Source organism: Balearica regulorum, chromosome 2, assembly GCF_011004875.1.
Source record: "Balearica regulorum gibbericeps isolate bBalReg1 chromosome 2, bBalReg1.pri, whole genome shotgun sequence".
In the NCBI taxonomy this organism is placed as follows: domain Eukaryota; kingdom Metazoa; phylum Chordata; class Aves; order Gruiformes; family Gruidae; genus Balearica; species Balearica regulorum.
Window position 1 is genome coordinate 163,427,227 of NC_046185.1, and position 23,290 is coordinate 163,450,516.

At 41.6% G+C, this 23,290-nt stretch overlaps 1 protein-coding gene across 4 annotated transcripts in view; it reads right to left on the reverse strand.

Annotated features, from left to right (window-relative positions):
* CRHR2 (corticotropin releasing hormone receptor 2) overlaps positions 1–23,290 on the reverse strand; it is a 162,322-nt gene that overhangs the window by 96,688 nt on the left and 42,344 nt on the right. For 2 of the 4 annotated variants that reach the window (XM_075746798.1, XM_075746795.1), the window contains exon 3: positions 16,079–16,198. In XM_075746798.1, the coding sequence (XP_075602913.1) occupies positions 16,079–16,198 (120 nt within the window). Of the gene's footprint in view, positions 1–16,078; positions 16,199–16,338; positions 16,856–23,290 lie in introns of those variants that run through there. The other 2 variants (XM_075746797.1, XM_075746799.1) reach the window with 2 other exon arrangements.

Here is a 23,290-nt window from a genome sequence, read left to right on the forward strand (position 1 = left end):
CAGACCACTCACTCCCTGACTCTCCTCATCGGGACAGGGGGATAAAATAAGATTAAAAACTCATGGGTTGATATAAAGACAACTTAATTTTAAAAAGAGCTGAAACTAGCTTTGTCCAACATGGAGCGCAGTCCTTGGCCTCTTCTCACAGAAGCCACTCCTGCAGCCCCCTGCTATCGAAACCTTGCCGTGTAAACCTAACGCACCTCCTCCCTTTCCTCTCTCACACTTTCTGGCCTTCTAGAGCCTCTAGTAGTTGCCTTGGGCAATGTGTATTTTCCAGGGTTTGTCTAGAGCCTACCAAAAAAAGATCTGGTCCCTATGCACCACAACAATGCAAGCAAAATTAAGGTAACTTTTACTACCAATAATCATCAGTAATCTCATCCATACAGGAAGAAGCGAACAAAAAATACTGCAACAAACAAAACAACATGGTAACAAACCGCTATATCACAACACACACACAAAAAAATCTTTTGCCCAATCTTGCAAAAAAATGAAATCAATTCTTCTAAAACTGCAAAGGATCATTTACATTTGCATGCCTTCACGAGATTCATCTAAGTGTTCAGGACATTGCTAATACTGGAGCTGAAATCTACTTATTAAAAAACATTTTTGTGGATATATTAGCACTTGCTTCCAAAAGAACATAGAAATGTCTCAAGATCTTTTTCCCTATCAATGATCTGATATTTATTTAACTCTTTCATGCAAAGTTTCTCTTGCAAAGCTTCCCAACAGACCCTTGCAGTCAAAGGCAGGTTTATGTGAACTGTTACTACATAGCACTTACTCCTTCATTACAAAATTATATGTATTATGTACAACAAAATTGCATAATCTGTGTAATTAGCTCATCTCAGTCATTGCTGGCAATGGAAATAGCTGTGAAGGTTGAACAGAGGGGAAAATTAATGACATTCATGCACAAATAAGGATTGCAACTGTAAATCTGACTGGCTCTAGCTATCTGTCCTATCCCAGAGCACAGAAAGCTGTGATGACCATTAACCAGAGGCACTCAAAAGACACTGATTTACAGCAAATACCTGCCGTAAACTGCAGCGAAGCAGAAGCTGACTCGTACAGATTAGTGTCTGCGAGCTGGGGCATGGGATGAACAGTTAGGGACAGTGTCCTCAGCTTCCCTATTAGGCTACGTCAGCCCCACTGATGCATCAAAGCCCCACAACGCACAGTAAAAAACCCAATCCTCCCTATTCCTAGTTTTCATTGCCTTTCTCTTCTTTTACCCCTGGTCCTGACAATAACTTTTTATCTCCTTCCACTACTTACTCACGCAAGTATAGGCCCTGATTCTGCACCTTCTTTAACCTACTACTTCATTCCCCACGCCCGTGGGCTGCCCTGACCCTAGTGACACTGCGTCACACACCGGCATAGCTCACGGACAGACAAGTTGGAACTGCATTCATGGGGCTGATATTAAACAGGCAATAAGCCTTCAGAGAATCAATATACCGTTACTTTGGGTTTAGCATGAAAAGGCAATGCAGAGCCTGATCAAAGGCTGTTTTCTTCTAAAATATTGTCTTTCTCACATCATTGCCTGAGACTTTGAATTCCTCTTCTTCATTTGTGCTACAGTGTTGCATGATGTATTTGAAGTGTATTTGCAGGAAAAAAAAATTATTTGGAAAAACTAAACTGAGCTTATGGAAAATGAAGACAATCTCTACGGATAAAGCAGGACAGTTCAATAAGTCATCTTTACTGGATCAAGGAATGAGGCAAAATCCACTGGATGGGATATCTGTCAACAGAATATGTATTATACTAGCAAATGTAACCTAGGAAACAACTCTGCATTGCAGAGAAGAGCACCAAATAGCTGAATAAATGTGATTTTGATAACTAAGCATTTCCTTTGGCACACAGAAAAATTACAGGTGCTACAGACCAGCAGATCTGCACCGAGACAGTAAGGCACGAAAATAAAGAGATATAACTGTGAAAATATATTGTTAAACACAGAAATATATTGGTAACTGTAGCGATCACTTACATAGATTAAATATCCAAGCTCATGGATATTTTTGCAACTCTGGATGTTAATTACAGTAACTTCAGTTTTCCCAGACCACACAAGGGATGCTTTCCATTCGGTTTGTGTTTTCGTGCTGAGAATAGAAGGTTTTTACTGCTGAAAGAGAGCCCTGGAGACAATATTAAGATATTGAAATCCAACTGCCTGCTTAGCACTTTGTACATCTGAAAGTCTTTGTATGAAAACTCATAAAGGACTGCAAGACACAGATTTTGTCCTCAAAACTGTTCTGCTCAGCTCCATAGAAATTCATGACACTGAGGAATAGAGGTGACATATTAGCAGGGAACTTTTTGCACTCTAAACCAAAAAAGCAGGAGAGAAGTCTTTACGGAGTTGGAAGGCTTCAGAGCTCCTGATTTATTGGAGTTACTTTACAAAGGGCAAGACCGAAGGACGGGAGACTAAAGCAGCTTGTCTGAGGTTAGTTGTGGGGTATGAAATAGGTCTTATTTACTGTCTGTTCTGACAGTTACAAGCTGAAACTACCCTATTCCTATCCTTTTCAAACTAGCACAACTGCAAACGCTGTCTCTTGACTGTACAGGACACCAGAACACCCCCACACGTCCCAGATGGATCAAGGCAAGCCACGATCAGGCAAGTCTTTGCATTAACTTTGAAAATCGCTCTTTTGAGGCAACGTACTCAGAACCAAAGCGGTTCTACTGTAAGGTTGTGGTCCTGTCACCTGCCTGCCCACCAGCTCTGGGGACAAGAAAGCCAGAGGAGAGACGGCAAGAAAAGATCATGAAGGAAACTCCTCTTCCCACAGGAGCATGGAAAGAGAGAAAATACTTAGGCCAAACATGCTAAAAATCCAGCTGCACATCGCCTTTTCATTTACAAGACAGATACATTGGCTTTGACATTTTCTTCTGTCGAGTTTCAATTTTCTCAGAGACTCTGGTGGCACTGCTGCCGGTAATTGCACCTGTTATTCTATCCTGCCTGCCTTGGATGCAGTACAGCACGTATCACACTTATTCTTTATATCTGGTATTTAACCAACAATTCCCTTCTCTCACGTACTGATCTTTGGGATTTTTTTTTGTTGTCTCACAGCCAGCTTGCATGGCACACCAGTTGTTCCCCAGAAACGCTTTCCATGTTTCTCCTAATGTTTGCCTCATCTCTCCATCAGGGTTCACGCACTACATTCTTCAGCACTACTAGCTGAGCCATTCCTCACCTGTGTTCCATCATGCCATCTTTCCATCTAACCTCACAACACTTTGTCTTTAATTGTCTAGGAGCTGGTTGCAGTATGCAATACTCAGGACCTAGACATTTGAAAACTTCCAGCACTTAAACTGCTTAACTTCATCTCAAGAAAGCTATTTTTATCTGGTCCTTCTACCTGGAGTATCTGCTCTTCTGAATGAGCCATCAATGAGTCATCGACATTTCAGGATTAAATCAAAGCAATTAGCCCTGCCTTTTCCAGCTGATTTTCATTAAGGTAACATGGCAACTAGACAAAGGTCAGTGCCCTGTGAATCTCACTTGATTCCTCTAAAAGCAAGCAAAGGATGAAGTAAAACAAGTAAAATGGTGCCTGAAAATTACTCATTATACATCAACAGGTGTATGGAATCCAAACAAGAGATTGAGACTATTCTTGCTCTGTTACATGTTGTGTAATACAAATTCTTCATATTCTGTGTATGACTCAAGTGTCTTAGAAACTAAGAAACATCACATCAAAGTGCCATGTCACAGGTGTCCATGAAGAACAAAACATTGATGATAGAGACCACTGAAGGATCTGTGTGAAATCTGTAGGGCTATCACAAAACCATAGAAACGCTAGTTAGAAGAAGCAGTAGAGTTCATCTAGTCCAACTTGCAATATGTCACGTTGCTACACCATGTTTATTTTCACCAAGCAAAGCCAGGACTTCCTCAGCTCAGCACTCAAAATCACTAGAAATGCGTTTCCAGAAAGTACTGGTAAAATCAGAGTAAAGTTTTCAATGCTACTCATGAACCTAAAGACTTGGACACATAACTGACGTACCATGGTGAAATCAATTTCTTTGCCTGAGATTTCAGAAGGTGAATTTTAGCTCAGGTTTACCAGAAGCTGAGTGCACAAAGTTGATTGCCATATGGTCCCAGAGCACCAGTGACTCATTCATGTGTCTACCCCACTCATGGTACCTTCTGTGTCAGTCAGGTTACTGCAGGGAGTGGGGAACTGAGACTGGGGTTTTGACAGAGAGCCTAGAAGAGGTGATGCCTTGAAGGCAGACAGGAGCCATGCAGTTACCCAACCCGTTGAAGAAGTGATGAAAAAATAGCAACATAAATTCTCTCCAGGCCCTGTAACTGGAATGAGCATGGTCAAGTGTTCCAACTCTGCTCGGCCGTGTGCTGATATAAGCACAGTAACTCAGTCATGGATCTGTAGCTGACATCTAACAGAGAATCAGGAAAATAGGAATCTCTAGGAAATACTTTACACCCATTCGCTTAAAAATCAAACTATTGTATTTCTAGTTACAGCAGAGCATTTTGTATGCTCCCATGACATTACAAACTGAAACACACTACTACGACGCCTGTACTCTTCTGACACACTCGCCTCTCCCGTTCAGCTCACAGACCCTCGTACTCCCCTCAGCACTCACTGAGGGAATAAAACAAAGTGCTTGTGTGAGAATAAAACTGCTGTTATTATTGTTGCCAGAATTTATTTTACAGGAGAAACATGCAGCGAATACAGGAGAGACGAAGGGATTAAGAACAGATTAGGATGAAAAAGACAAGGCCAGGCTGAGAATGGGCTTGTAGGTAGATAGGGATGACTTAACTACAAGATTACACCTGGTTGGTGATCTTTTAGCTCTCCTCGAAGAAAGAATAAGAACAGCAGCAAAAGTCAGCATTTGCATTGCTACAGCCTCTCTGCCTTGGACTGGGCAATGCAATGCACCATCATAGCTGCATTTGGATCCATCCCTGTCCTTTTTGAGACTTAGGCTTTGAAACAGAAGGCAGATTCAAATAGTACTTTGTTCTCTCACTTCTCAAACAAAACAAAGCAAAAGCCTTCTTATTTTAGTGCTGCAAAGAAGGCTTCCTTAGTCACAGTCAGCTTTGGCAAAGTGCTGCCAGCTGACAGGTGGAAATGTTCATTTTTAGAGAGGCCTAACGAGAGGGAGACATTTGTTAAATATTGGCACAGTAATGGGGCAAATGGTTGAGTTTATATATGAGGTTTATGTGAAGTGAGAAATTCAGAAGATCAGATTCGATAGCCAAAATTAACCAAATGTGGATCTGTGGGAACCTGGCTTCCTTCAGTACAAAGTGTTGACAAGGAAGAATGAAAGGAGTTGACTCTACAGAGGTCTTGGGATCTGGTGGCAATGTTACCTGGCCCCACACATCCCCACACCACTCACAGGACAGGTGCACGACTGTGCAAATCTCTGCAACTTCCCAGCCAAGATGTCACCATCCACGTCCTGAGGCAGGGAGCTCTCAGAACAGGAACATAAGGCCTCGGAGAAAAGGGCTTCCCAAGACAATGGTCTTTCTATCTCCCTCCAGCGCTCCTGAGACAGATCAAACTCCTACCAGGCAGGAACCTGCTATGTGCTTTCTCTATGGAAGCTTAACACTGTGAGGTCTCTCTGAAGTGCCCCTGCTTTTCATCACCCCATCATCCCCTGCCTTTTACTCTATCGTTTTGGAAAGGAACAGGGTGTCCCCAGTTTACAATACCTAGAAATCCATTCCCAGCAACTAAACAGCTGCTGTCCCCACTGGCTTCCAAGCAGAGCTCAGAGCATTTGGTTGGTCAAGTATATTAAGATCAGCACAGGAACTAGGATCCTTGAAAATACCCTCTGCTTCCAAACTCTGCATTAGCTGCTCTAGTTGAAAAGCAGCAATCAATGTGGCAAGCCTGGAGATTCTGCAAGAAGTAATGACTGTTCATAATGTACTTTGAAATACACAAATGCTGATGTTTCAGTTATTACTGGCATAATTCAGCAATAATTAAGTTAAATTAAAACACTTAGCAGTGAGAAAAAGAATCACTAGGAGTTCGCATCTAAGTTTAGATAAATGGTGATGATGCACTAGCAAAGTAATTTCCTATTTTCTTTGTTTGTCTCATTTCCATAACACATTTTCTGTTTTCCAAATCTCTATGTGCTCCCTGGCTGACTCAGGAGGATAAAGAACCACATGAATTCTTGTGTCACTGTATGGCCAGTGCTCTCCAACCATCAGGGGTTTTGGACAATGCAATTGCATTGGGAATGGTTTGGTCTTCTTCCGTTTTCCCAGGGAAAGCTCTTCTTGAGATCTGGAGAGTTTTTTCCTGGGTTTTTTTTTGGTTTGTTTTTTTTTTTTTTTTAAACACTGAGTTTCTGTTCTTATCATTTGCTTCAATGGATTGCTTCTCACTGCACATGTCTCATATGGAGCAGCATCTGGCCCTCTGTTATTCCCAGCACTGCAAAGAAAGAAGTCAGCATAAAGCAATCTGAGTTTTATTGATTTTATGAATTTTTCCCAAGAGCTACCAATTACAAACTCCATGAATAACATCTGAGGGGAATGAAACTGCACTGAAAAAAGGAAAATTTCTACTAAAAATCCATTCCCCTCCAATTTTCATGGGAAACATATTTCTCCTTGCCTTCCCAAGCTACTAAAAGTGGCTATTCTAATCTGGATGTCAAGTCACAAGCAATGTTGGGGTACAAAACTGAGTAAGAGTTTGCCTTTCACAGGACAGAAGACCGTGAGCAAAGTCTTGTGTGACTTTCAGAATCTGAGGACTTTATTGGGACCAGGAGATGGCCTGATGTACTGTTCTTCCAAGCCACAGAAGTTGCAAAGATTCACCATGGCATGAACAGCAAAGATACTTCCATGACACTGAAGAAATACAAAGAACCTAAATCCGGTCAATAGACTTACCGATCTGTGGAACACTCTTCCCATGAGCAACAGGCAAGTTCAGCAGTCACAGCTGAGGAAGGTATTGTCCCACTGTTATTGTAGCTATGTGTTGTTATTGTTAAGCAGGAGCACCTAGAGCATCTGTCAGGTACCTGAGGGTCCACAGGGAGAATCTACCAGGGGACAGGACTCAGGCAGGTGAGATCAGCAATACGAAGCAGTACAGCAACGAACTTGGTGTATACAGCAAGGAGGAATCCCTGTAGCATTATGGAGATGCTTCACCCCTGAATGGTTACGTTATGCTTTGCGTAGCTCCACATCTTCTAACATAACACACACCTTCTTGGGAACAAAGCTTAGCACCTCCCTTCCTTTAGCCCTGATGAAACCACCACCAACCACCTACCTTCAGCTAGTGACCTGCTCTCAGGCAAGTGCTCCACAAAGGCAGGGAGAGCTGGGTTCCTTCCAGAACATCCTCAAACTCCTCCTATACTCTGTCCTTGTCCCCAGTTCACTTCAGTGAGACTGGTTTACCACTCAACAGGATGGGGAAGCTGCAGAAGCAGCACTGTCAGTACATAGAGCAGGACAAATTCCAGGGCCAGTATTTGTACCACTTTTCTTTCACCCCATCCATCATTTCCACCCCCAAGTGACTCAGTGCAGATGCCTCTGGACTTACTTTACCTGCACTTTAAGTGACACCCTGTGGCTGAGAGGAGGAATTACGGGTGACCATTCCTTCAGTGACACTCTCCCTAAGGTTTTGTGACAATAAACACAGAGGCTGAAACCCAGCGAGTCGCAGTCTCAAGTGTTCAGTGACTGGAGAGAACAGCCTGATTCCACCTTCTGCAGCAGGGCTTCAGACCTCACCCTCCCACAGCTTGGCTGGATGGAAAATGGGTCATAAAGCACAATAAAACAAGAAATCCTACATTCACAAGAGTCCCCATGCTAGATGTAGCTGGGTGGGATTTTTCCTCCCATTTTGACATTGTAAGATGAGGATTTCCTACTTTGTCTCCCTTTGTAATGCATTTGATTCTTTCCCTTCCCCATATATTCCTGAGCCATTCCCTCTGCCACTCCTCTCCTGGCCCCAGAAGCACGTGATTTTGCAAGTATCATCCAATTCCTAACTTGTGGGAAGAAACTGAACCTCAGTGCATCTGTTTGCCAGCTGGTAGTTACTGTCACCTTAGACAACAGCTCACTATCTGATGCAAGTGATAGAGAAGTGGATGGGGCAGCTTCCTTGGAGAAAGGGTCACGGAAGCCTCCAAAAATAATGTGGAGAACCCTGTGTTTTCTGGCCCTCAAGGTTCAGAGCCGTCTCAGAGACCCATCATGGCTCTCGTGCTGCAACAAGCCGCTTTGCCTAGCGATCCTGGGTGATGACCTCTCGGCCACAAGTTCAGGGCTGCTACCCCAAAGGGCAAGGTAAGGGACTGGGCCTCCTGCTACTGCTGTCAGGTCTCATTGACTTTGGCAGAGGACCACTTGGGCTTGGTGCAGAACAGCAGCAGCAACTCCTGGCTCTGGGAAATGGGTGAAATCTGCCTCAAAAATCAAGCCTACTTAAGAGAATCCCAATCAGGCACAATAGGATCATAGCAAAGCCATCTCATAACAAGTGAGGAACAAAAATACTAATCAGTGTTTAATTAGCTGGAGAAAAGGTCCCTGAACATGACTGAAGTAACATTAACAATCTTCTTATTTTACTACATGCAATTAACTTCTGTTCTGTGCTCAATGAAGAAATCACACATTTCACAGCACGATAGTAGCGGGAGCAAGAAAGATGGGTTATTTTCATTCCTCCTTTTAAACAGTGTTGTCAACGTCCTTTTTTCCACGCTGCAAAATCAGAACGATCTCTTACCACAAATTATGCTTCACAATGGAAAGAAAAAAAGAAAAACTTGAGGAAAAAAAAAGTAAAGCCTGCCCCATCTGTGCGTGCACTGAAATCAAGAGTTGCCCACTGCTGTAGTTGTGGAAGAATTCAACCTAAACTAACAAGAGAAAATGAACAAAGATGGTTGAAATGTTAATCTGGATACAGTGCTATTGAAGTCAAGCTGACCTAATGAACCGCAGATTTGATCTCAGAGAGAAGCTTTACGAGCTTAAAAATTATGTTTTATTCCCTCCCCCAAAATTCCAATTCCGACCTTCTTTTTTTCCTCTGCTGTGTTTGTTTTGTTTCTCATCTGTCTCCTTCCTTTAATGTTCATATACTCTTGACTCCCTAGCTGACAAATACTGTGTTGGTCACCCCAGGATGGCTAAAACACGGCTTCTGTGAGATTGCAGACTTTTTTTTTTTTTACAGCCTTTTTGTAATGAGTCCATATTTAAAATTGGCTATAAAACATCTCTTCTTACCCCAAATGTCCAGTGGAATAAAAGCTTTCTGGACATCTAACAAGGTTACAGAAGAGGGATGAGACAGGAGTAGTTTTAGGACTTCGTAATACTTTTCTGAGTCTGAAAACACACATGCATTGCCTAGCAAAAAAGAGAAAGTTGTGTATTCGATCTTTGAAACTCTTCTTTCAGAAATGTGTTTTAAATATATAAAGCCCTTCAATCCAAATGGCAACGCGCCAGAACTGCTTAGCATCTGCTGCCTCTCAGGCTGGGATGCTTCCTCTCACCTTGTCCTCTTCCCCAGCCCACACCTCAGCTGCATCTTCTCACCACATCCAGCTGCACCTCTAGAAATCACCACTCATGCTTACAAGGCTGTGTTGATGGGCACTTTATTCCTCTCTGTCCAATAAAGATGAAAGGCCACCAAAGCATAAAAGGTCTCTGTCTTTTACAAAAGGACTTAGCTTTCAAAAACGCACCCTTTACAAATCAAACCAGAATAAGCTCTGAGGAAAAAGTAAGTCATGCTAATGTGATCAAGACACTAAAATACACAAGATAAAACACAAGTGAAAATGTTAATTGAGCCTCTAGGCTAGCCACTTATAAAAGTGCACATTTCTGTAATTATCGGGACAGGTCTTACACAAGACTGTGACCAATGATTTCCAAGCAAGGCTCATGTTTTATATGCAAACTGAAGCCACCACTCCAGAAGAACTTTGAACAATAATTAATCAGAAAGAAAAGCAGCAGAGGTTAGATCTTGATAAAAGAATGGCTGTTTAACCTATGAAAATTAGCTCTTTGGCTCTTTTAAAAATTAAATCATCTATTTAACCCCTTTCAAAAGAGGGAAGATGAAAAACAGAAGAGCTATTAATTCACTTCTTCACTTTTCCCTCAACACACAGAAGATTATTTGCCTCTGTTCACGATGAGACAACAAAGAACTGCAGGAATTTTTCTTTCAATGTGGAGTAAGCCATGTCAATAGGTACAATAGGGATACTTGTGCCAATGGCTCTTTCTCCCATGCCCATCCAGGTGAACAACAGTCCAGTTGCTAAATCACCAACCCTCTTCAAATCATTCTCAACAAGACAGCTGGTTTTAGAGCCATCAAGGAATCACAGAATCGTAGAATATCTCAAGTTGGAAGAGACCCATAAGGCTCCTCCCAGGACTACCTAAAACTAAACCGTATGACTAAGACCATCATCCAGATGCTCCTTGAACTCTGACAGGCTTGGTGCTGCAACCGCTTCCCTGGGGAGCCTGTTCCAGTGACCGACTACCCTCTCAGTGAAGAGTCTTTTCCTAATGGCCAATCTGAACTTGCTCTGATGCAGCTTCATTCCATTTCCTCGTGCCCTGTTGCTGGTCATCAGAGAGACGAGATCAGCAGCTCCCCCTCCACTACCCCCCTTGAGGACTTTGCAGGCTGTGATGACGTCACCCCTCAGCCTTCTCCTCTCCAAGCTGAACAATCCAAGTGACCTCAGCCTCTTTGCTTAAGTCTTGCCCTCAAGACCTTTCACCATCTTGGTTGCCCTCCTCTGGACACACTCCAATAGTTTGATGTCCTTCTTCTTACATTGAGGTGCCCAAAACTGCACACAGTACTCGAGGTGGGGCTGCACCAGTCCAGTGTAGAGTGGGACAATCACCTCCCTTGACTGGCTAGTGATGCTCTGCTTGATGCACTCTGGGACATAGTGTGTACACCATGGTGTACAGAACACACAGTAGGCAATGAGGGACCAAATCCCCATCAGTGCAAGGTTAGCAGTGCTTATGTGCCTGTTTTCAGCAGCATAGTCCCTGGAGAAGATGAGGATGCTTTTTGCAATACCCAAACCACTCATCTGAAGTGGCTATCTCAGTCAAAGAGCTTTCCTATACTGAGAAAGAGAGGGGGGGATTTGCAGAGAGGGACTTAGAGCTATAGAGACCTTTTGTTCCTGTTGATCACAAAAGCAGTCAGGCCTCCTAATGTCAATCCCCAGGTGTGGGTTCAGTTCAGCTCAACAGACACCCAGGGATGAATTCACCTGCCTAAACACAGCCATCGTATCATTTGTCTTAGAGTATCTGCAACACCTATGTGGCCTGGAAGATACAACACAAACCTACATAAGGGCTGGGTCCTCTGAAACGGGAACTAGATACCAGGCAAAATACCCTGGGACATATCAAGTGGCACTAGCACTTCTGCATGGGTTCCTGAACTGATCTGTACGTTTAGGTTGAGCTGAGTAACTCTCTAGGCTTCATCCCCTGTATCAATCAGAGCTCCACTAACTTGTATTACAGCTTAGATGATACTTAAATTAGCTGTTGATACCTACATGGAAATACTTAGATTTGTGTGTCTTAATCTGCAAGCCAGAGGCTTTCCAATGCTTCCACCTCCTGCATGCAAGCAGCACAAACCAAGCAGACCAGCCCCTGAAGGTCTCCCCGTAGAATACCCCTCTGCCTGCACTGGCTGTTGTAGACAAACTCAAATCAGACAGCTAAGACTACAAGAGTCAACACTTACTGTCCATCAGATGAGCAGAATGGATTTCCTCATTGCACAGGGCAATTTGTAGGGAAAGGAAAGAGCTAAAGCAGACATACTTTAGCCTGTAACACGCTGCAAGTAAATCATCATGTTTTTGCAAGCTGCAAAGTCTCATTACTGCCATTTGATGAATTAATCAAGCTTCAGGATATCCTAATAAGTGAATTAATCTGTTTCCTAAAACAAGAATAAAAGCTTCACACTGTTAAAGCATAAACACATCTAGAGGGCAGCAATGATATTGTCATCTTTAGCTAAATATAGATCCTGAGCAGAGACAAGTGCACAGCCACACACTGCACCAACACATATATTTTTCCCTTTTTTTCTTTTTTTTTTTTTCCCTTTGAGAATAATACATAAGCTTTGCTGCAAAATTGCAAAGTTGTATGTGGATGGCATCATTTTCAGATCCTTGGTCAAAGAACACTTTGCCTATATTCACAAATCACACTACAGGGTAACCAGATCTCGATTTGTCAGCAAGACTTTATTTCCCAAATAAAGAGGGAGAAAAAAAAAATCACCAAAATAACAAAGTGTCAGAAATGAAAAATACTCACAGACTGACAGACTTTGTTTTACGAATCCAGCTGAAACTTATCTGAGTCACTCAGCAGTTCCCAAGAGACACACAGAAACACAGACACACGCACAAAATCACCACGGGAATATTTTGCAGTTAGAATGGAAATATTTTATGCAAACGGTTTATTCTATAGTGGCAAACAGGATGGGATATTTTATGCATCAGTTCTTGTTCTTAAGTTTTTTGACTCAAATGCCCTTTCGTTAAATTTTGCTGGCATATTGCGGGGTTTGATAGCATTCCCCATCCGAGCACTCAGAGGTGCGACAGAGCGACAATCAAAGCATGCTAGTTGACGAGATGGATACTAAGTCAGGGTAGACCCATCCAAAGCCTTTGATGAGCTGATCTGTGGAGCAACCTGCTTGTCGCATTTTATCTTGAATTCCATACATCACGTGCACAGAGACTACAATAAGGTGCAGAAATAGCCCCATGAGTACCAGAGCTTGGGCAGCCTGGTTTGCCATGGATCAGTGTCTGGTGCTTGACAGAGTCTAGTATAAGATTTTCATACAGTTTGGGCACCTCCAATTCTGGATTTTCTAGTATCTACAATGCAAAATGTAGATACTTTGTTTACGGGGAATGCTACTGGGTTCATTCCCTCTAGCTGATGAGCTATTTTTATGAAACTAGTAGGAACTTGGAATCTTTGAGATCTTAATTTCTTAAAAAAAAAAAAAAAAAAAATTAAAATTGAAATTGATCCAAGAGTTTTATACAAATTAGAATGAGAAATATAGTCACAGCCATACAAAACCAAACTAAAGACACGCTATAGTTCCCAAAAGGCGGCAGCTCGCAAACATGGGATGCATGATAGTATAATAAATAGTTGAGTTATGAGCTAGAACTGGGTAAGCCCTTAGTTAAAAAAAGGCATTTCACAGTGCTTTTTCTGGACTTGTCTGATTTCACTCTCAAGAATAATTCAGTAAAATATTACACACCGTCATTTCTCCTTTTACTTCACCAAAATGCAAACCAAAACAGGACAAAACTACACTACACGTCCTAGGCAGACATCCTATGTTGATCCAAGCCATTTCCCTATCAAACCTTCACTTTGCAGCTGGATTATTCACCTCTGAAATTTGCAAGATCCATTTCCCGTTTTTTATCAGTTGTCTGTGCTTTTTTTATTATCTTCACGAGGTGCACGGTATAGGTTTTTAGCACACTGAGTCCCACTATAAATGGCCCTCTAGTCAGCCCACAAACTAATCTGGCGAAATCACGCAAGTAAAAGTAGTCAGACTGTGTCAGTATTTGGCCTTCCCAAACTTTGGGCACGTTCTGCATGTACTAGTTGCCACATCTTTCAAATCACAAAAGAGATTGCATCTCTGTATTTGAATCTTAACCTGCTGTCCTACACTTTCCCAAGCCTTAAATCACCAACTACTATCTCCCAAGAAGCTACTGATTTTACACGTTGACTCAAACCTCAATATAGTCCTTCCCTTCCTTTTCTGCCCCACAACTTGGAGAAACTACACACATGAAAGAGTGTAAGATCAACTGAAAGCCACCTACTGTGGCTTCAGCGTACTTTAGATCTCTATTGCAAGCTACATACGGTACCACATCTGGGCACCAGTACGCCCTACCAATCAGTCCTGCAGACATATATTTGCTCAACGTGACTACTCACATTGTACGTTGAAAGGAGAAAAATGTCCATTTCCCCAGACTATGAATAATAATGTTTCAGCATTTCAATAACATATTTTCATTAGTCTTTATTTAATTAACATGCTGTTGTTTTAAGACCAATGAATTCAAGAAAATTTATTAGCACTGTAATACAAGCATTAGCCACCATTGAGAAGGAGAGGAGCAGGAAAGAACTTTAAATCAGGTCATCGATGAACTAGTGAAAGAATTAACAAAGTTTATCAAAATAAAATGAGGCATTCAAGATTTTTTTCTTTTATACAAAAGAAAAGCATTTATATTCTCTCCACTGTGTTTATGATATACATAAGGAATTATCCATACTGCATTTCTTTTTTTATTTTCCTTCCTTCTTTCCTTTTGGAGAAACAAAAATAAGGCAGTGGAAATACTGACATGCTCCACCAAAAAAAAAAAAAAAAAAAGGAAATGGAAAAAAAAATTATTTCACTAGAGGTACCTTTTCTATGGCTGTTCTTTTGGGGTCCATTCTGACACACTTGCTTTTGTTGGAGCTGCCTTAATTCTCAGGAATTTTCTTTTGATCTCATCTGAGACTGTAAAGGTAGTGGACTATTTGCTATAATCAAAGACAGCAGAACCCAGCCCTTTGCATTTTCCCACCTATTTTATTGCAAAGAGCCCAGGTCAGAGAATATAGGATTTCAGGATGATCGTGTAGTTCTTTGAGGTAACCTCCTTACTCTGATCAAAGTCAAGGATGACAGAAACTGGTCCCTAAGAACAAATCTGGAAGAAGGCTTTGTTTTGCATAGCAAAGACACAGAACTTTTGTCTAGTTATCTGACCTTGGACACCTAGAGCTGGAGAAAGAATAAATTCACTTTCAACAAGTTAAAAAATAAGGTCTAAGATGACAGCATCATTTATTTACTGGACTTACTGAGAATGCTAGCCCCGCAAAATTAACACCATCTGAAAATTAGGCTACTAACATCCGAGCAACAGTTCAGAGTGAAACATGGAATGACATGTCCCCACAGTCAAAAGCACACTGAGTAGTCTGAAAAAATGAGTGACAAACAAGTGGGTACACATGTTTGGAACTAATATGTTAAAAACTCTCCATGAAAGGTCCAAACAGTATTGACAGATAAGGAAAAGGAAATGAGTGCCTGGGTCCGACAGCCTGAATAATAAATTTTTAGTGAGTCATCATGATTGTTTACCTCTAAGACTAAAGCATCAGTTCCAAGAGATTTCTAAGGAGCCCCCATACTCCCTTGCTTTGAATATCATTTGCCTTATAATATCCTCTACCGTTTCCCTTGCAGTATAATGCAGCCACCCCAGCCTCAGAAGCCAACTGCCGATGAAGTTACTAAACAGATTCCAGACCCCAGCCTTCTGTTTGTTAGATACAACTTCCAGCCCAGTTTGTCCTCCTGTTCACACTCTCAAAGGGAGAGTCCTCTCAAAATACAGTTCTTAGGTGTTAAGACTAAGCACTTCACAAGTCAAAGGATATTTAATTATCTGAATGGCTGAAGCACTGCTACAAACACATTCAGCTACACATATCTACACATGAACAAACACACAAAGCATGGTATACCCTCCTTAGACTGCAGAAGGTATTTTTGCCTAGATCTACCTAAATATACTTAAGTAAAGAGGAATCGGTGTCCAAAAGTCTGTGCTTTTCAGAAATTTGCATCATTCCAGGCAGGAATTTTGAATATACAGGCTGGAATCTGGAGGAAATGTTAATTCCCAGGCAAACACTTTTTTTTTTTTTTTTTTAAATTTTTAGTGGAAAATATATATTTGGTCTCCCTGGGTGCCTTCTCAACACCAGATCTGTGGGAAAAGGAAAGGAGTTTGTACTTACTTGTGGTGTTGTATTTGATCCCATTGAAGAACTCCGGGCAGGGTCTCTCTACTAGTTCCCCGGCAGAGGTTCTGGGCCAGCAGGTCCCGATCTGATCAGTTGTGGCATTGCAGTACGGACCTTTTGCGTTAAAAAAGGAGAGAAAAAGGGAAGAAGAAACAGTTGAGAAAGCACAAAAGCAACACACTTTGCATCACAAAGCAAACCGAATCTGAGCACTTATAAAGCTTTTCCCAGCCCTGCTAGGTAATGTTTCCTACCATCAAAGCCCAGGAAAGGAATAGACGAACTCTCTAAAAAAGTCTCTTGTAAATGATCCAGGAGGCTGCAGTTGACATCAAATTCTTCTAAGATGAACTGAGATATGGTCACATCCATTATTGTCCCCGGGACTGCTGGACTGGATCAGGCTCCTTCCCCCTTTTTTGTTTTGTTTTGATTTTTTTTGTCCCCTCTCCTTTCTTCCCTTCTGGAAACAAATGAACCTCAAGCTGCGGACACCCTGCAATCTCGTGTGTGTGAGCTTCTCTTCCTCCCAGCGTGCTGACAACTTGGCTGAGAGTCTGCGTCTGGCTGTGCAGTTCAATCCTCCAAGCTCTTCTTTGCTTTAAAACAGCGGCTGGGGAACCAATGGGATCACACTGAGCCCGGAGTAAGGGGCTTGCGTCTCTTAGCCAGCTTCCCTGGTCTCGCAGCTCTCCAATGCCGCCTCACATTGCCAGACTGTTGTATTGCTTTCTCTCCCTCCCTCTTCTCACTTTCTCTCTCTCTCTCTCTCTCTCTCACACACACACACACAGAGACGGTTTTATTGTTAGCTTCAGGGATGAGCACTTTTGCAAAAATACTCGCTGCAAATTAAAGCCAGGGAGAAAAGGAAAAGCCATCAAATGAATATAACTCCTCTGGCTTTTTGCGAAGCAAAGCAATTCTTGCCTTTACTGTGAGGAACTGAGGATGAGCAGAGATGCTTGGACAGGGAGGGGGAAGAAGGGACCCGGTCCAGTAGCTGCAGCACTGGATCCTGAGCAGACCTTGAGAAAGAAGAGAAATAATAAAAGCTGGGATGAGGGAGATGGTCTGATAGAAGGGAGGCATCAGAACAAAGGAATCGGCAGTAATGACCCACAGGAGAGGCAGGGTGGGGAGAGAAGGGTTGGGAACCCAGCCTGGGTGAACCAAGGCACAGAGGCAACACATCTTTCAGTCACTGTGGGACGTGCTGGAGAGCAGCTTAGACCTAACCAGCCTTTCTGACTTGCTACATTAGTATATGAGGAAATCTGTACGAAAAAAAGAGATAGCCCTCTCTGCAGGGCTGAGGACGATCATCTAGGATCAGGGATTCAGAAGGATCTTAGGAAGCAAATGGAAAACTGACTTATACGGGAGAAAAGCAAGATCAGTGTGTATACTAGTAGCAGAGATGAATGCAGAAGCAGAAGGCAAGGACAATAAAGAAGCTTTGACAGAAAAAAAGACAATAAAGAAGTTTTGACAGACAAAAAGAGATCCTGTTTACAGTCTGTGTTCACAGCTTTAGATTGGACGTGGTGCTTACACTGAGCTCAAAGCAGTGGTATAGGACTTCCAATAACATCTGTCTCCCACCCTGCAATGGCCTGGACTTTCCCTTTACTCATATTTAAGATTGAAGGGCTTTATTCTCGACTCTCGTGTTATCCAAAGAAAGGAAAAAGAAAAGAAAAAAAAAATCACTGGGTTAGAAGGGCAAATAAATTAATAATATGCAGTGATGAGAGAACTATCCGGGAAGCTGTTTTGCCATCTGGGAATCTGGAGATTTTTTAACATTTTCAGATTGCAATGGGGGGAGAGGGGAGGAGTGCCATCGTGGCTTTGGGATGAGTATTTTTGTTTAAAATATGTAAAAACCCACAAAAATAACAAGTGTCCTAACTCTCCAGGCAGCATGATATTCTGAGGCAAGTGAATGTATCTCTCTGTTTCTCTCTCTGAAGCCATGATCTCCTTCCCAAGTGAATGTTCCCAAAATTGCAACCCTTCTTCAGAAATGTGCGTTTCAACAAATTGACCCTTCTCAACACCACCAGATCTCTTTGTCCCATGCATCTCTAATCCAAAAAAGCAGAAGAGGTAGTTTCTTTAGCACCATTCACACAACATGACCACCAGCAACATACCGGTTGTATTTAAACGGGACTTTGAGGAGAAAAAACTATTTTTTGAACTTTCAAGTGAAGGGCATAAAGGGTGCTCTAAACCTCTAAGCAATTCACAGACATCTATCCATCAAAGTATCTTCAACTCTACACTTCAAGTTTCTTTGCTTCTTCCTGCTAGTGCAGCTGAGTTCAGAAAATTTATTTTTTATTGCTGAAGCAGAGCCTCTCAGTGATGGCTACGAGATCTTCTCAGAAGACAGCATTTGTAAGTGCTCAATGTTATCACTGACCCCAGTGGCCATTTCGATTGAGGCACAACTAACTGATCAGTGAGTAGGGCACTTGTCCAGGATGCTGATAAGATTTTTTTTTTTCTTTCTTCTGCTTCTGCTGCCTCCCTGCAGGACAAAAATCACAGAGCCTGGCCAAGAGTCTTAATTTCTCACCTACCGTCTGCCTTGTCTATTTTCTCACACTATTTGTGCAGTACCTATCACACTAGAATCAAAAACTTGGCTGGAGTCTTTGGGCACTACAGTTTCCTGAATTTTTGGAGGAATGCATCACTTTTAATAAATTACAAAAAGAAATAAATTTTCAAAAAATTAACTATTTTTAAATTTGGTAAATGTTTCACTTTTTCCTAAATGGAAACCTCTTCAAAAGGTTCAAATATTACAGAGTTGAATACTAAGCTGGATTTCATTTTAAAACTATTCTTTACAGCGGTTTACACCCGAAACAACAGCCTTGAATTAAATTAAATATTTTTTCGGGATTAAGAGAATGATTTCTTCATTTAAGTGAGAAGAGCTACAAAATCTTCAATCTAAAATGATTCCTCCCTTCATCCTTTCAGTTCAGCTAACTTTAGAAAATCAAAAGCTGTACATATCGCACAGGTAATTCTATTACATTCCATATATTTAACACCCAAAACCACTCACCCCAAAAATAAATACAGAGGTGATGAATAAATTGTCAAGGAGTAAGTCTGAATCAAGAAAATAACTGATTATTCCTCAGTCCACAAATTAGCACCACTGTTTAATAATCCCTTTCCAGTTCTACCGTAACCTTTTGATGAAAAGCTACTTTTGCAACTTTCTCTGGGTACCATTAACTGCTTAGTGAACGTTTGCCTCTGGCTGGATCTAGTCAAATCCTGTCCATGTCAATTTGACTCATTTGATGTGAAAATGTTGCTCTTTATAAAAGCAGCAAAAGCAATTAAGTGAAAGATTGACAGAAGTATTGTAGCTGCTGACACTGCTGATTCTCTGCTGATGCAGTACGCCTCCATGATGCATTCGATACAAATAACTACTAGACCTTGCCAGGCAGTAGGTAGCAAAGATCTGCCTTAAAAATTACTGAGCAACCCAAGAAAGCTAGTAATCGCACTTGGCAGGCAGAAAAACTTTGTCAACTTAAAAGCGGGCTTCTTCCTATGCGTAGGTATTCATTGGTTTCTTCGGGTGCGTATGCAAGACACGTGCACAACCAATCTGTGTAAGAACATCTGAATATGCAAGGTTATGGAAGTGAACAAGACAGACAAATAAACATGTAAACGCACACAGAGCTCAGTAAGCCTCTTTTTACAGAAGAGAGATTGTAAAGTGACCTACAGTTCTTCTACTAAAACAATGAGCTCTGCTCATAAATGGGATCCAATATTCCCTGGTAATGGAAATCTTTGTACGCCCCAACCCTTGCACCAGTGTTACACGGAGTTTTCTCAAACTCCAACCCAACCCGACACACAGTTGGTAGAATTAGCCAGAGGATGGCTTTTAGTTTGCCCCACTAACGGTGACTGACAAGGATGACATCGTGCTGTTTAACCTGCAACACCAAAACTCAGCTCTGTGCAGTCAGGCAGCCAACGCATGTGTTCGTGTGGGGTGACAGTACTCCCAGACCCAGCTGACTGCTCGAGGGACCTCTTCTCCTCAGGCACTCAACTGCCACAAAATCAAGAAACCACTATATATTTCAATACCCAAAATGGGTATTGAAAAAAAAAAAAGAGAAAAAAGCACCAGTTCTCTCCTCATTTCCCTTCCTCAGAGAAAGAAAAGCCCACTGTACCTCATCCACCTTTCTTTTCCCACTACGGTGATGGTTTTATAACCCATTTCCCTATCCATTGATGCAAAGAGCTCATGATTTCCAGGCACAAAAGTCATCCATCTCTTCTGGTATGCAACACAAAGCTTAGGACAAGAAATGCACATCATTTGTCAAACAACCTGGCACACCAATACCATTCTTACTTCAGTTCCATTGGTTTTCAGGTTTTACCTCACCAATATGGAAGTATAACATGGAGTCACAGTCTATTGGCTCTTTAGGTCTCTGTCTTTTAATCCAAGTAAATCCACATCCATACTCATCATCTAACATTATAAATTGGTCTGTTAACACAGTCAGGGGTCTGTGTTTGGAGATAAGCAGGACAGCTACATACCCAAATAACTGATTCAAAAGTGTGCTATGGTCTGCAGGCCAAGTACCATGCCTTCTGGTTGAACTTCACTTCTGTGCGGCCCTTATGGAGTTAATGCAGGTTCATGTGAAATGCCATGAACACTTTGTGATGTTTATCACATTCTCAGTGAGGGAAAGACTCAGGTGAATCTCAAAGAAAGGACTCCCTACCTTGGTTTTGATGGAAAAATGGCAGACAGAGAGAAAGATGAAAGAGAAGGAAGAGGAGGTGAAAGAAACATATCTCTTATTTGCAGAAATGAAGTCTTTAAATCCCTAGAGGACAACCAAGAGGCAGAATTAAGCTTGATGGAACAAATACAGTCATCAACTAATTGCTCATACAGCCCAGCTGCTCTAGCTTGGAGTTTAGGGTCTACCTCTACATTTTTGTTACCTTTAAATATGAGGCAGGATGGTTTCAAATGGCACAATAAGTTTTTCCTTATCTCTCCTTTTTCTGTTTGAAAAATGTCCCCCAGTAATCCTTAATTATTGTGACGACCTTTCAACATCTGACTTGAACGTTAGTGGGACTATTCAGCTAGGTAAGGAACTAAAGACCATACATTTTAAGGAAGGTACTAATTTACCAGAGTGGCTTCTGGACCACAAACCTGAAGGCCCTCCTTCTCAACATGCACTGCAAAACTGATCTGACTGCACTTTCAAATGGAGTGAGAACATGACCATTACCTGGTAAAATATTTATCTTTCCTTCTCATTCAACATATGCCGGCAATGAATATAAAAGCAATTTTCAGCGTGGGAGCAGGACAACCTCATACCATATGAAGCGGGACAATTCAAGCAGCAAGAGATTGACTACAGCTTAAATATCTTCACAGACAGTACATCTCTAGAAATACCACAAGAATATCATATATGACTCTCTCCTGTGCCACACCCTATTACAGCTTCTCACAATGATTTTTTCTCTGCTACATGAGTGTTAAAGAAAGAAAACTACTTCTCAAATTGAGCACTACTCTTCTAATCAAAATCTGACCCTTACTGCATATACTTGAGATTTACACAGAATGTGCGGAGTTGCAAATCATTGTATGTGGAGAGGAGTATCAGCTACAGATAAAACAGATCTTTGTTTCAGTTGATAGGTTCATTTGTTAGAAACAGGAGACATCCTTTATTGCTAGAAATGAAGTATGACTAGTGAGCAAAGATAAAATTCAAAAATGCAGGTTTGTGGTGATGAATCTTTGCAGCTTCATTGATGTTAGAAAATATTTACTGTGGGTGTAAAAAAGATTCAACAGCATAAATAATAAATGGCTTGTAGCTACGCATTAATATATTTCTTTCAGCACATTAATACACTTGTCATTCTCTACAGCTATAAAACCTGTACATGTGAATCATGTTACATGACACAGATGATGAGACATTGCAGGGAGATTATAAGAACACACAAAAGAACCAACCTTGACACGCTCATAAACTGCCAATGTTGGTTTGTTTATTTTAAAGAAGTGAGGTGTTTTGGATGAATGTGCAGAACACTATCTACCATATGAGAGCACAGAAACATTCATTCCAGAATAACTGATTTTATACAAGTTCAAATTCAGGGTCAACGCTTCACAGACACGCAAGAACACAAAGGACCCATTTTATATATTTATTTATGCCTGGCAAGGGCCCAGTCTTCTGTTTACAGCATAAGCAAATAAAATAATAAAAAAAGGGGGTTAGGTCACATCTGAACAAATGATGACAATGACAATGTATCTCATTAGTCCCACTGTCTTTCTGTTAAGTACAATGGGACCATTGCCAGATAAGATGTATAGAATCAGGGGTCTTGCCCGGCTCTCCTCCTTACAACACATTAGACAACAAGATTTCTCATGGCTTAATTCAGTCCATGCCAGTCAAGCTTTTGCTCTTCCTGCCTCCCACTCTGCTTCCCTGTGATAACTTTCAGTGCACGCTGGGAAGATCTGAGTAGTCATCTCATATGGTCTTAAGCAGGGAGGAAGCATAGGAAGAAAAGGTGGAGAGTAATAAAATGCTCTAAGTCAATCTCCCATTTCCTCTGAAAACACACTCCGCGTCATAACTGGCTTTGAAACATCATATAGCTCAGAAAGCAGAGAACAAGATAGAAATAACATATGGCCATGTTGCCCAGTATCCCATCTCTGATCAAAGTCAGATGCTTCAAAAAATAATTTAGCCCATCAACAAAACCAGCCTGCTCCAAATTACCATGATCTTATTACTAGGGCATCCTAAGCAACCTTAACATATGCAGTAAGAGAATTAATTCTTTGGGTTACAGGTCTTGCCTTCATCGCTCAGCATACAGCATTGTAGCTACAGTATTATAACTCATAGTTTTAAACCATCCAACTCGTATTTCCTTAGTTTTTTCAGAAGCATCAGCAGTCTGGCTCTGAGACCCTGGGTTAGCAGTTTATGTACTCCTTTGGGCATCTCTGCCCAACCCAGGTACAAAATCCGGGAGTCGTAACAGATTTAAACACTGCAGAGATGCCAGCTCTCAGATTCAGATTGCCTTGACTCTCTGCTCTTCATGAGGTATCTAAGC